General features: G+C 49.5%; 1 protein-coding gene across 2 annotated transcripts in view; it reads right to left on the bottom strand.

Annotated features, from left to right (window-relative positions):
• Positions 1-710: 710 nt before the first annotated feature.
• SLC2A9 (solute carrier family 2 member 9) overlaps positions 711-14,386 on the bottom strand; it is a 224,152-nt gene continuing 210,476 nt past the window's right edge. For both annotated transcript variants that reach the window (XM_046655690.1, XM_046655689.1), the window contains one exon: positions 711-1,429. In XM_046655690.1, coding sequence (XP_046511646.1) covers positions 1,157-1,429 — 273 coding nt within the window. In that variant the 3' untranslated portion in view covers positions 711-1,156. The remainder of the gene's footprint in view (positions 1,430-14,386) is intronic.

Genomic DNA, 14,386 nt, shown 5'->3' with positions numbered 1-14,386 from the left:
AAACTGGCAGAGGAGGGAAGATTTGCCCTCAGCCTGCCCTCTTGAGCTGGGACATCGCTTTTCTTTTGCCCTGCGACTGGAACTTACACCATCAGGCTCCTGGTTCTCAGGCCTTTGGACCTGGACAAGAGCTCACACCACTGGGTCTCCTGATTCTCAGGCCTCCAGCCTTTCTGCATCTCCAGCATGCAGATGGCAGATTGTGGGCCTTCTCAGCCTCCATAATCACATGAGCCAATTCCTCATAACAAATTATACATATTCTTTTCCTCTGGAGAACCGCAATACACTATCTTTTGCATAATCTCCTCCATGATTGGCAAACATGGGGTGCCTCTGTGACATTCCCACTCTTGCACCTGTGGCAGACATCACCAATCAGTCACAATGTGCTTCCTCTCCAAGTCTAGGTTTAGCTTCAGAGCTTAATACTCTTATTCTTAATATTGTTTTTTCAAATGATCAGAGTTTGATTTGCAGTCCCTGGCCCTGCTCCTGGAAAGTGACTTCGTACCTCTGCTCTCCAGGTTTTCCACATATTGACCCGCTCTATGCCTTTTACGACACATCTGATACTCTGATGTGAAGATGTTGTGGGGCTGGAGGTCTTGAGCCCCACGGGCACATAGCCCGGGAAAGGCAGAACCTGGAGGACGGTGGGTTGGTTTCAGGCCCTCCTGAGCCTGAGATCCAAAAGGCAGAGCCAAAGATTGGAAACAGGCATTTATTAGGAGATGGGGGAGTCTCCCCACTGAATTCTGAAACCTTCATCCAGGACCAAAGCCAGGGGTCCACTGAGGCTTCAGGATCCAGGTCAAGGGCAGCTCAAGGCTACTTATGAGAAGGGCTGAGACTAGGGTTCAGCCTGTGAGTCCCAGTCCGTCAGGCCTTCGGTCACGCCATACTGTTCTCCTTCGAGAAAGCAGTCAAATTCTATTTCTCCAATTTCATTTTGAAGGCATAGGCCAAGTCATGAAGAAGGCAGGTGACCTATACAGAAGAATGTTGGGTCTGCCAAAACATAGGGTAATTCTTTCCAGCTTCCTAAAAGCCCAAATGGTTGCAGGGTTAGATTAGCAAAGGTTTATTTTTAAACACTTAAAAATGTTAAATTCAGAGGAAATCTTTGGTTTCCTGAAGCGGTGCGATCATCCATCTACACAACCCCGTTTTTGACGTAGCTGTCCAGGGTGGAGGAGTCCGGTTCAGGCTTCCCAATCATCTTCTCGTCAGTCACAGCTAAGTCGATCTTCTCCTCTGGTGGGAATGCCTTGTTCCTTTTGGCGAATGCCTTGTTCCTTTTGGCGAATTCCTGGCTGATTTCTGCATAGGTTCTGTTTTTGGTCTCAGGGAGGACGAAATAGAAATAGACAGCACCTGTGAGGCAGATTGCAGCAAAGACCAGGAAACAGTAGGTGTCCAGACTTTTCTGTGGAAAGGCAGAGATAAAAAACATCAAATAGACAGTCACAAACCCGGCTGCAAAATCATTTCTGGATAGATTTTTTTTTTATAGATCCCAATTCATGTATCAATATTCCTGGATAAAACACCACATGTGTGATGCTGCATCCATAGGCAAATGTGCCTTATAAACGTCTAGATAAGATGCTCTCACAGGAGGCACGAATAAATCAACTTCAAACCCTGGCAAAGATGAGGAAATGGCAGTCTTTATTTTTCTTGAAAACTAGGCATATAAGAATTAATCCTGAAAGCAAAATGTAATACTTGCTGAACATTATCTTAAGTTCATATTTACCATTAACCACATTCTCCTTCTCCCCCACAATATACACTTGAGAAAAGTATGATGTCAAAAGGGGAGCGAAATTCACTAGTTCAAAAGAAAATTATGGCGCATAGACTAGGCCAAGATAATACCATTTTTCCTACTACGCAAAAGATACTCACTAACTGACACTCGGATATAGCCGTGTACAAATAAGAGACATGAAAGAAGAGAAACGTAGAATGCAATCACTCTGTTTCATGTGTCCTGATTACGACACCTAATGCCTGGACTAGAATGACTGCCAACTGCACCAGACCTTGAGCTTCTCAGTGACTCAGGCAGCAGCTATGGGGCCTCGCACAGAGCCTGGCAGTTGCTCACTAAATGTTTGTTAAATAGAAGACTTTACGGCTTCCAGTCGTTAGGAGTGCGGCTTTTTCACACAACAAATGTCTGTTGATTCAAAGATAAGGTGACCCTGTTTTTGAATGATACTTTACAGGAAGCAATATCTTGACTTCAGTCAATTCCATGCTATTCTTTGATTTGACATTTATTTTTGGAGTATAACATAGTACTTAAGAGCTTGATGTCTGCATCACATCTCAGATCCACCATTCACTGAATCTGAGGCTCTTTGGGCGTCAGTTTCCGTAGCGGCAAAATGAGGATAATAATGGTACTTATAGGGTTGTTGGAAGGATTAAGCGGGATACTACCTTTAAAGCCCATAGAACAGTTGTGGATGTAGTAAATGTCCCACACCTGGGAGATCTTAGCTCTGAGGGTAGGTACCTTCCCCTTGTCCACAGATTCCATGAGCAGCACAGAGAAGGCAGAGTGTGGGCTCTGCAGTCAGTTGGGTAAGTTTCAAATCCTGGCTCCATTATTTACATGCTGTGCCAACACTTAAGATGTGCCATTTTGGGACAGAACTTGAATCCACTGATTGAAGTTTCCTCATTTCTGCCACAGTGATACAGACCACATATCATTTGGGAGATTAAATGAGATATGTCCAACATGGCATTCAATATCCCCATTGCATGCTGAATGGCATCTGACTTATCAAGTCCCAAAGGGAGCCTCAGAAACTGCTCCTGCTCTGGTCTTCCCCATCTCGGCTGATGGCACCTCCATCCTTCTATTTGCTTAGGCCAACCAAACACTCAGAGGCAGAGCCGGCCCCTCTTTCTCTCTCCCATCCACATCTTATCAATCAGGAAGTCATGTTGGCTGTGTCTTGAAATATATTCTGGATCCTAGTGCTTGTCACCACTTCTACTGCTACCATTTTGGGGCAAGCCACCATCATTTCTTGCTCAGATTATTGCAATAGCTTTTCAACTTATTTACCTACTTCTCCCCTGCCCCTTAAGATTCTTCTCAAGAGAGAAGCCGGAGTGATCCTGCTGAGCCAAAGGACAGGGCAGGAGCTGTTATTTTTCTTGTGTTACCAGAACCCAAAAGAGTGCTTGACACATAGGAGGCACTCAACAAATGTTTATTGAATGCATGAGTGAACTGAGGCTCAGAGAGGCTCCCTCCCCACCCAGGCTGCACCTGCAGCTGTCTGGGACTTCTCTGCCACCTTCAGGGCTGCCACCTGCTTGGCTTCCTTTCCCAAGACTCGATCAGTGGCACTAGGATTTTTCTCACAATTTCATGGAACTGCGTTAAGAACCCTGTGGCTATTACAGTCATCCTGGGAAAGGACACTTGCCTCCCTCAGGAGTTTCAGGGGGCAAAGGTATGGGAAGGCCAGGTGAGAGGGCCCGCCTCCTGGGCACAGGCTCCTCCCCACTGGCCCCAGATGAAAAGTCCAGCTGGGTCTCCTTCCCCTTCAGTGACCACTCTTATGGAGGGATGGGGCCTGCAGCAGACACACGCTCACCAGCCCCTACCTGTGCATACAGGTAGAATTCCAGAATTCTAGAATTCCATAATCCTGGAACCAGCTCTGCAGACACGTGCTCCTGAATAAGGGGTGTTGGTGAGGCCGGCTTATGAAGTGAGAGGAGAGAAGGAACTCAACAAAGTGAGCATCTTTTCTGCTCAGATGGAGATAGATCTTTCATACGTGTGCTCATTCCTGCAATGGGGAAACAGGCCCATTTGGTCCCTCTTTACAGAGGAGGAAATCAAGGTAGAGGGGGTCATGCTGCTTGCCCAAGGTCACACTGCTAGGACGAGCGGGGCTGGAATAGGGTTTGGGCTGGGGGACAGGAAGGGCCAGCCTAATGCTGACAGTGGCACTGATTATTGATCTCTCAGTCAGCTGGGACCGTTGACTGTTTTAACGTTGGCACCAGCCCTGTGGCACTGCTCCTATTTTACAGACGAGGAGACTGAGAGGGGGAAGTTGTCAGTCCATCGCTTTTGGCCTGAGAGGCAAAGCTGATTCAAATCTGGCAGTCTAAGCCCAGAGCAATGTGTGTCACACTGTGCTCATGGCTCAGAAAGTAAGGACGGGAGAGAGGACAAGGAGACACCTGGCTGAAGAATCAACGGGGCAAAACCCTCAGGCCACGCCAAGCCCCGATGTTCAAACAGAAGGTCCTGCCAGCGCTGGAGCAGGGCTGAGAGCACTGCATGGATGCAGGGAGCCACATGGCTGGGAGCTGGAATTCACGGTGTGCCTGGCAGCCAAGGGACATTTGCTGGTATCTGACCTAAATGATTCCATACCGGCAATCATGCAACAACCTGGCGTTACTGCAAGTACGTGATTGCATTTAATCTGGGAAGAGAAATGCACTTATGAAGCACCTCCTGAGTGCCAGCAATATTACAGACATTATCTCATCTGACGCCCACAGCCCACACTGTGATACAGCCATGTTTATTTCCATTAAAAAAAAAAAAGAAATTGAGGATTAGAGAGGTTCTGAAACAGGTCCAAGGCCACGAAGGGATAAATGAGTCAGGACTCACACTGAAGTCGGCCTGACGGGGAGCTCGCGCTCTCTCCATTATTTATCACGCCTCCCTCGCTGTTGTGCGTGAGCGCTGGGGAGTGAAAGGGTACTGGGATCCTACAGTGTCCCCCGCCCGCAGCTGGGAAGTAGGTCTTCTTAACCTCCTCTCCCAGGTGAGGAAATGGAGGTCAGAAGAGGTGAGGGATTGGCCTGCAGTCAGCCAGCTGGTGATGGCTGCCCCTGGATTTGAACCCAGGTCGGCCTGACCCGGAGGTCACTGTCTCTCTCTGTCTGCCTTCCTTGGGCAACTTCATTCGATGCAATCTGTCCGGCAAAATGCCGGGCACAGAGAATGTCCTTTTTTCCTGTCTCCTCCTTTACCTCAAAACAGTTCAGAATCCGCTTTGTGCCCCGCTGCTCCTGAGAGGTTACTCCACCACGCCTGAGTTACTGCCGGTGTGGGAGGGTCTGTCCGGTGCCCCCTGAGCGAGGAGTTGAGAGGCAGCCTGTCTGCAGTGGGAAGGACGCTGCAGAAGAATCGACAGACCTCCATTCCAGACCCCACTCCACCAAATACCCAGCCCCTCCCGTGACCCTGGGAAGCGCCCACAGCCCATCTGGGCCTTATTTTCCCTGTTCATAAAACAGACTTAACCACATTCAAGGTTTTCCGTAAAACACTTTCACATTCATAAAGCTTAGTCCATAAGTGAGAAAATCGATAAAGCCGGCTACTTGAAACTCAGAGCGTCTATTCCTCAAAAGGCACCATCAAGAGAGTACAAGAGTCACAGACGGAGGGAAGGTGTTGTGACACACAGCTAAGAATGAATACCCAAATTAACAAGACAACTCTTAGGAGCCCATAAGAAAAAGATGGCCTGACAGATAAAAGGGCGGAGGGGATGAACACACGTTTCACGGAAGAGCAAATACAAATAGCAAACACGCTGATGGAAAGCTGCTCGTTGTTCTTAGCAATTCAGGATAGCACAAGTTAAAACTGTAATGTATACCGTTTCACACCTATCAGGTGAGCAAAAATGTAAAAAGTCCAACGATGCAACACGAAGTGTTGATGAGCAATACGAATTCTCATACCTGTGGGTGACACCGTAAAGAGCTGTAATGACTTTGGAGAACACCTTGGCACTACCGAGTCCAGGGGAAGTTGTGCGTGCTGTGACCCAGCAATGACACTCTGGGTACGTATGTTCCAGAGCAATGCCGTTTGAATTGAAATTAATTAAAAGTTCAGTTCGTCAGCTGCATGAGCCACATTTGGGGCGCTCAACAGTCCCGCCCGGCTAGTGGCTTCCTCACTGCACGGTGGACAGCCAGCACTCCCGTCGGCACAGAAGCTCTTACACGCTGTCCTGGGATGTTCACGGTAACACTGTTTGTAGAGCGAGCAAATGGGAAACGACTCACATGCTCACGGGGAGGAGAAGGGATAAATAAATCGGGGTCCACGCAGACAAAGGACTACCACAGAGCAGTGAAAACCAATGGCTCATAGCTACGCATCTCAACACGGATGGCGCTCAAGAAGACACGAAGAGTAAAGAACAAGGCCCAGAAAAACACCTTCACGATGATTCTCTCTATATAAATACAAAAAGCAGACAAAGCGAAATACTAGATTGTTCAGGGGAGCTTTAATATGAATGTGAAACTGTAAAGAAAACCAAGAGAACGATGAGTACAGAATCCTTGCTCCTGGTTCCCTGGGGTCAGGGCGAGGCCCCCCGGGCCTTCCAAAGGCTTAGGCTGGCTGAGGAGGTACACTGATTACCTTCCTACTATTTTTATATATCATGTATTCTATAATTACAAGAATAAAATAATTCTCTTTGTATAGATGATGCATTTCATACTCTTTTGCATATAACGTATTTCATAATTATAATAAAAATTTATATGTGTATATACCATGTATTACAGTATATATGAAAGAGCCTGAAATCAAGCACGAATTCACTCCTGGTGAACAAGTATTGAATGGAATTTTACCAAGAAGAAAGCTATAAGGCTGGGGGCAAATATAAAACTTCAATTTGAAAAAATCCCCCAGGCCACAGGGCTCACCCCGCAAGTGGTTTAGCTGTGGAACAGTCTAGAGGGCGGAGGCAGGCAGCTGGCCCTCTGATCCCCCAGGACCCCAGAGGGAAGGGAAGTAGGAGAGACAGCCTAGCACCTCATCAGGTGTAGGTGCTGGGCCCTCTCACCCGGCGAACACCCCTTCTCCATCCTACATAAAAGCTATTGGCTAGAGTTACTCTACTTCTCTAAACATACCTTCTGTGTTATTAGAAATGGTCATGAAAATGTTCATATTCTCTGATACAGAGAAAAAAATTTCTTTTGAGAATGCACTATACTGCCAAATAATGCTAAAAATATAAGGCAATTTTGCCAAAGTGCTATTTTTAGGAAAAAGGTCCTTGATATTAAAGAGAAATCTCAGCTTTCTTCCACTCCCGTTTATCAGAATCATGTGAAAACGCAGCAGCTCTTTAAAGCCAGCAACTTCCTCAAATGAGGAGAGCAGACGCACAGCACGTTGCTGGAACGATGCTGTGCGCTGTGACAAAGGAGCGCCTGCATCCCTTTCCAGATCAGCTGCGTAGACGTGCGGGGCACGGGTGCCGCCTGGAAGTCTACCCACAAAAAGCCACGTGCTCCAGCGGTAACAAAATTATAACCCTATGTAATTCTGGGTTAAATTTAGAAGTAGCCATTCAACCGGACTATCAACAGGAGAAAGCGTTCTGAGTTAGAGTGAGTAATCCTTGCAGTAGGGGCCACGCCCCTGGGAGAACTGACCTGTCGACCTCCTTGCAGCAGGCAGCACACGTTCCCGTCAGCACTGACGCTCTCGAACACGGTACCGGGTTATTCACGGTGACGCTTTATACAGCAAGCAAACGAGAAGACTCGGATGCTCACGGAAAGAGCAAGGGTGGCCTCTTCCACGCTCTGGGAGGGAAAGAGGCTCTCTCGCCCTCTCCTTATAAGGCCGCTAGTCCTACTGGATTAGGACCCCATCCTTACGACCTCACTTAACCCTAATTACCCCTAAAAGCCCCATCTCCAAATATGGTCACGTTGGAGACTCAAAAAGTATCCTCTTCTATACTGAGAAAACCCCTTCATCCTCCACGCTAGGTCCAAACGAGTCTTCTCCGTGAGACCTCTACATGCACAAACCTCTCCTGAGCACGTCCCATATTTTCGAGTCGGCCGCATCCCAACTGTGATCTCCTTGAGATTGGGGGCACATGTCACTCCTCTCTGGGTCCCAAGAACCCACCACAGTGTCTAGCACAGACTTTCTTTTTTTCTTTTTAAGGTATATTTTTTTGGTGAGGAAGATTGGCCCTGAGCTAACATCTGTTGTCAATCTTCCTCTTCGTTTTTTTTCTCCCCAAAGCCCTAGTATGTAGTTGTGTATCCTAGTTGCAGGTCATTCTAGTCCCTCTATGTGGGATGCTGTCACACCCTGACTTGATGAGCGGTGTAGGTCCATGCCACCAAAGCAGAGCACGTGAACTTAACCACTTGGCCACGGGCCGGCCCTCAGTCTGTTTTCTTACATGAGTTAACTGTAGCATGTGGAGAGCAGCGCCTGGCACCCAGCATTGCGTAAGTGTTGGCTCCTCTGCCTGTCTGTGCACAGGGTAGATGACAGCGTTTGAGGCTCGACTATGCCAGCTGAAAACCTGATCGTCACCCGGGACGACTCCTGTCCCCCCAGCGGTCGTGCGGGATCCAGTCACCAAGTCCTGGGCTGTGTCTTCCTCATACAGGTCCCTAGTCTAGCCTCCCTTGGCACCTCCGCTCTGGAAGTCTAGCCCAGGGCTCAGCAAACTTTTTCTACAAAGGGCCATTCGGTCTCTGTCAGGACTACTGGACTCTGCCCTCGCCGTGGGAAGGCAACTGGAGATGACAGTACATAAATGAATGTGCATGACGGTGTTCCAATAAAACTTTATTTAAAAACATAATCCAGGTGGTGGGCCAGAGTTTGTTGACCTCTGCCTCACCCAAGGGACCACTGCCTCTCACCTTATTAACTGGTGTCCCCCACCCAGGGGGCCTCTCCTCATTCTGTTCTTCACAGTGCACCTGAAGCGTCTTTCAGAAACAAACCTTGGGGGGCTGGCCCAGTGGCGTAGTGGTTAAGTTTCAGGCAGTCCACTTTCGCGCCCTGGGTTTGGGGATTTGTATCCTGGCCCTGATCTACACCACTGGTCAAGCCATGCTGTGGCAGTGACCCACATACAAGGTAGAGGAGGATTGGCATGCCTGTTAGCTTGGGGCCAATCTTCCTCAAGCAAGAAGAAGAAGATTGGCAACAGGTGTTAGCTCAGGGCCAGTCCTCCTCACAAAAAAACCCACACAAACCAAAACAACATCCCTTGGTCATGCCAGCCCTCTGCTTAAAACTCCTCAGTCTCCTCCTGTTGCTCTTGGGATGAAGACCAATGTCCTTAGCTTGCCCTGAAAATTGATGAGGTCTCCTCCTCTCCACCACTCCTGCTCCCTGTGCTTCCTTCACATGGGCTCTTCCTCCCTCCCACCTCCCTCCAAGTGCACACCTCGAGGAAAGGCCATGTGAGGCCACAATGCAAAGGGCCACCTCCAAGCCAGGAAGAGGGCTTACGCCAGCAACCACCCCTGCTGCCATCTTGACCTCGCACTTCCGGCCTCCAGAACTGGGAGAAAATAAATTTCTGTTGTTTAAGCCCCCAGTCTATGACATTTTGTTAGGGCAATCTGAGCAGACCAAAATACCTCTAGCTCCAACAGCCTATCATTTTATGACTGCATAATTACCAAACCTGGACCTAGGCTGTGAAATAAAGGATATGCGGTTGAAACGGGCAAATTCAAATACTTTGCTATTGGAATGGACAAGTCAAGAAGAAAGGATATTTGAAATGATTTGTCTCTACAACAGACATGTGAGGAGGAGGTGGGCCAGCCTTTGGCCTGGGCTCTCCTGGGAGCACTGCCAATATTACTAATACTCATGTTTGTCCTCAGCCATATTTGTTGGGGATTCTGGGCCCAATACTGGGCGAAGTTCTCTGTACTCAGAGGAGTTTAGCAGCTTGCCCAGGGCCTCCTGTCTGGTTAGTGTTAGGCTGCAAATCCAAAGTCTATGATCTTAACCACTTGGCAAACTGGCTCCGGGTGGCCAGGCTTTGGCGTCGTGGCACACCCAGTAAGCTATTACACATACGTCCAGGCCAGTTCCCTAGGCCACAGCTGGCTGATGGTGGGTGGTAAGCTTTATAGGTCTCTCAGGTCTGAAAACGCCTTCTCCCCTCTCTTATCCATGAAGGTACTGATTTCTAATTTCAGAATATTTTCCTCTCAAGGCTGAGGACAGTGCTCCTTACCCTCCGGGTAGAGTCTCGCTCAGGAGAAGTGTGATGTCATCTGATTGTCATTTCTTTTCAGGTTGTCTGCCTTTTCCCTATGGAACTTCTAGGGTTTTCTTTTTAACTCCAGTGCTCTTAAATTGCACGTCACTGTCTGGAAAGGCATCCTTTGCAGCCGATTTGCAGTGCGTGAGGTGGGCCCGTTCATGCAGAGGACTCGTCTTTCCGCAGGTCTGGGAATTTTGCCTCTATTCCTTCTCTGGCCACTCCTGGTGACGCGACCTAACCAGTCCCCTGCTCCCTGTGCCCTGGGGCTACTTCCACCTTACTCAGCCGTCCTGTTCTGGATGCGTTTGGGGCCAGATTCCCTCCATCAGTTCACCCCATCCACCCTCTGGAGATGTACTCACAATTATGGGTACAACCATGACACCCCTCCTTGTTTTCTAGCAGGTGGGACATTTCTCTTTATTTTGAGTATATCTAGGATGTGGGTGGATGGGGCGCGCAGGCTGGTGTGCTCACCTGCGTTTCAACAGACACCTGCCAGCTGAGCCCTGAAGGACAAGAGGTGCGGAGGCTGCAGCCGTGTGGGACTCCAGCTGACGGAGGAAGGACTGTCCAGTAGGTGCAAGATGCCTCTCTGAGAACCTGACAAAAAGCTATGAATCCCCTCCTCCACAAAAAGGAGAAGCTCATACACTTGACATTTTCAACACTTTTTCTGGCGTGAGGGCATTTCATGATCTTGCTGAAGTTCGCCCATAGGCCCTCTGGTGTCCACAGGCCCCAGGTTATAAAACCTGGCTTGGGTGGTAAGTTCCATGACGGCGGGATCCGCGGCACCTGCTCTCCATTGTACCCCCAGCCCTAGACAGTGCCTGGCTCACTGGAAGCATTTTCTTAATAAAGTACGTTGAATGAGCAGACAAATGAATGAAATGAGAGGACTTTTATGGAGATGCATGAGGTACAAAAGGCGGTCCAAGTTAGAGTCTCATGATGTGACAAAAACATAATTTTGCTTAGTTTCCGCCTCCAGGCACAGAACGGGAACACTGGCTCATTGGTGATTCACACCAAAATCCTGGAGGAGTCAGTGCCAGGACCCCTACTTAAGAATTGACGGGAAGGCAGGTGCCTCACACAGGTAAGTCGGATTCTGCAAAGAGCTTTAAAAGGTGAGGCTGCTGCACTTTACCAGCAAAGTAGACTTGAAACATTAGGATGTTTCTGGCGGAAGGTGGAAGAGAGCAGAGATCCTAGTGACAACTTACATCTCCCGTGTGCTCTGTGGCTCCCAAGTCACTGTCATATGTACACTTAAGACTTTGTTGGGGCTGCCCAAGAATCTTTGTGGCAGACACAGCCCCGTGGCTGCCTGGTGACATTTCAACTCAGTATGCCCTGCTGGAAGCCACATTTGACAACTCTGCCCACATCTCTCGCAGCCTCCCCCTCTCCCTGGCAAGGCTGCCCTTCCTCCACCTGTCCTTGGAATGGCACTGCCATCCTCCCACTCGCCCAAGACCGACACCTGCAACCACCTTTGACGAATTCCTCCCTCTCTGCCTATCTTTGCTACTAAGTCCTGATAACTTTCCCTTGAAACATATTTTTCTTGTAAGACACACAATTTTTTTAAGCAAGATAAAACTGACATGTAATAAGCTGCACAGATCTTAAGTGTCCAGTTCAATGAGTTTGGAGAAAAGTATATCCCTGTGTAACTAACCCCTCTAACGAGATGTAGAACATTTCCACCACTCCAGAAAGTTCTTTACGCCATTTTCTGGTCAATGCTCTCCCGAACACACAGAGAATTAACCAGTGTTTTGCTTTCTATCATCTTAGCATCCATTTTTCCTGCCTCTACACTAAATCTGGTTCCTACCGGGCAGCCAAAGAGTTCTTTTAAAAGTGCAAAATGGATCATGTTCTAAATCACGCAGTGGCTTCCAACAGTCCTTCGGATGAACCCCGAATCCCTCTCATGCCCTCAGTGCCTTGGGGGCTGTGACCTCAGCCTCCCCGTGCTCCCTCAGAATAACCCGCAATCCTCTCAGTCTTTCGGATGCCTGCTCGTGCCCACCCAGGGCTCCTGCCAGCATCTTCCTTCTCCCTTCCGGGCATCACCTCCCTCCGCACCCCGCCCCATGCACTTACTTCCTTAATCTCAGCTTGAAAGGTCCCTGCACTGGTCAGCCCCATTAGGCCCCCCATTTCACCTCCTGCTGTGAAGCACAGACTACACCTGTCCCATGATGGGCACGTCTGTTCTTTCTGAAATGTTAGGGCAGAACTCTGCCCCCGCTGTTCACTGCCTGGCCTCCAGGGCCTAGCGTGATGCTGGCGCCGGAAGAGGCCGAGTAAGCGAAAGACATTCCTTCCTGCCTTCAGACCGAGGAGCATCACCTGGACCGCCCGGAGCGGCGAGGGGCAGTGGTTTGCCTTAGATCCCGCCCCCCTAGGTCAGCTCTCCCCCTCGCTTTGCATAGGCATTTGGGATATGACTCAATATTTTTCACGTTGAAAAGAATCATTTTCTCTTTTCCAGACTTAATTGAACTCAAACGGAATTTTATAACTCTGGTGGAATCAAGCAGACATGCACTGCATGCAATTTTCTCCAAAGCAGGAAATATTGGTGCTAATGGCAGACATCAAGTAGTGTGCAGGCCTTTACAATGAACCACCCAAGGGACACGCTGATGCTGACCACGGCAAAGGCCCAGAGGAAGAGGCAGCCTGTGACTGAGGGCAGAGACAGAGCATGACACTAATCTCCCCAGGGGTCAGGGCGGCCCACCCCACCCCACCTCATATGTAGGACATTTTGCAGGAGGGGGCAGGGTGGTCGGAGAGAGGGGGAAGGACAGGGAGAAGGCAAGCTTCGAGGCGCAACTTGTCCTGGATGGCTCAGCTAGGACGGGGTGGGTAGGCTTCTGGCACTTTCCATGAATTGCTCTTTCAGTCTTGTCTCCTCTTCCCAAGTGACCCTAGGATGGCATGGCAGGAAGCGACCTTTCCAGTACTAATACAGATCATGACAGCAACCGTTCCTGAATGTCCACGGGCAGACACTGAGCTCAAGTCTTGATTTCATTTCCAATTCTTTCTAGCCCCCAGCTGCAAAACTGGGGCCAATTCTCTTGTTTCATAGACATGAAAATTACGGCTCAAAGAGCAAGTAAGGTCAGAGGACGTTTGAGCAGCCTGGCCTTCACCTAATTGCTGAGGGCATCGCCAGGACTCAAGGCCAGGTAGTCTGACCCCGAAGTCTGTGTGGTTTCTCAGACTGTGTCTCATTTGTATCTGAAATAGTGCCTGACAAATGAGGACAACCAGAACAACAACCAACCACAGCGGCTCCTGTTTATCAAGCTCCTCTGTCCTGGAGATGGGCGAGCATCTCAGGTCCTGCCCCAGGCGGGGAGGTCCCGGATGCAGAGCCTGAGACAGGGGGTGAGGGCAAGGCGCTTCGTCGGGAGATGATCCATGGCACACTGGTGGGGAGGAACTGAGATGGGGGCAGGGTGGCCAACTGTTCTGGGTTCCCCGGGACCAAGGGGTTTTCTGGGATGTGGGACTTACAGGGACAGTCCTGGGCAAACTGGGATGACCTGGTCACTCTAGACAGGGAAGGTGTTGTGGGCTGAATTGTGCCCCCCAGATGATTTGTTGCAGTCCTAACCCCAGTACCTGTGAATGTGGTATTGTTTGGAAATGGTCCCTGTAGGTGTAATCAAGCTAGTGTGAGGTCATATTGGATTGTGGTGGGCCTTAAATCCAATCGCTGGTGTCCTTATAAAAAGAGACATGGAGAAGCACACACACAGGGAAGGTCAGGTGACGACGAGGCAGAGAGTGCAGCGATGCAGCTATAGGCCGAGGGACACTGAGAGCCACGGCGAGCTGAGAGGAGGCCAGGGAACAGCTCGCTCACTCACAGCCTGCAGAAGCCTTGCTGACATCTTCATTTTGTCCTTCTAGCTTTCAGAACCCTGAGAGGAGAAGTTTCTACTGTTTTAAGCCACCAAGTTTGTGGGACTTTGTTATGGCAGCTAGGACACTAAGACCGAAGGGGAAGTGTCCAACTGGGACTCAGTGCTTCTTCTGGGGACCTGCGGGAGACGTGGACCACACAGCAGAGTTGCCCCCACACACACGAGGAGGGGAAGTTGGCGCATATCCTCCAACCGCACTGGCTGTGGCCACCCCAACACTTCTGCCTGCTCCTCCCACAGGCTGAGGACAAGCCCAACGCAGGGAGGCCAGGGGCTGCCAACGGGCTGTTACAGACACTGTTTGTAGCACTGTCAGCACCGTCTCTAGACGACGGT

This window comes from Equus quagga, chromosome 3, assembly GCF_021613505.1.
Source record: "Equus quagga isolate Etosha38 chromosome 3, UCLA_HA_Equagga_1.0, whole genome shotgun sequence".
NCBI classification, from domain to species: domain Eukaryota; kingdom Metazoa; phylum Chordata; class Mammalia; order Perissodactyla; family Equidae; genus Equus; species Equus quagga.
Note: the sequence above shows the minus strand (reverse complement) of the source record. Positions and strands in the feature narration are given on the sequence as shown.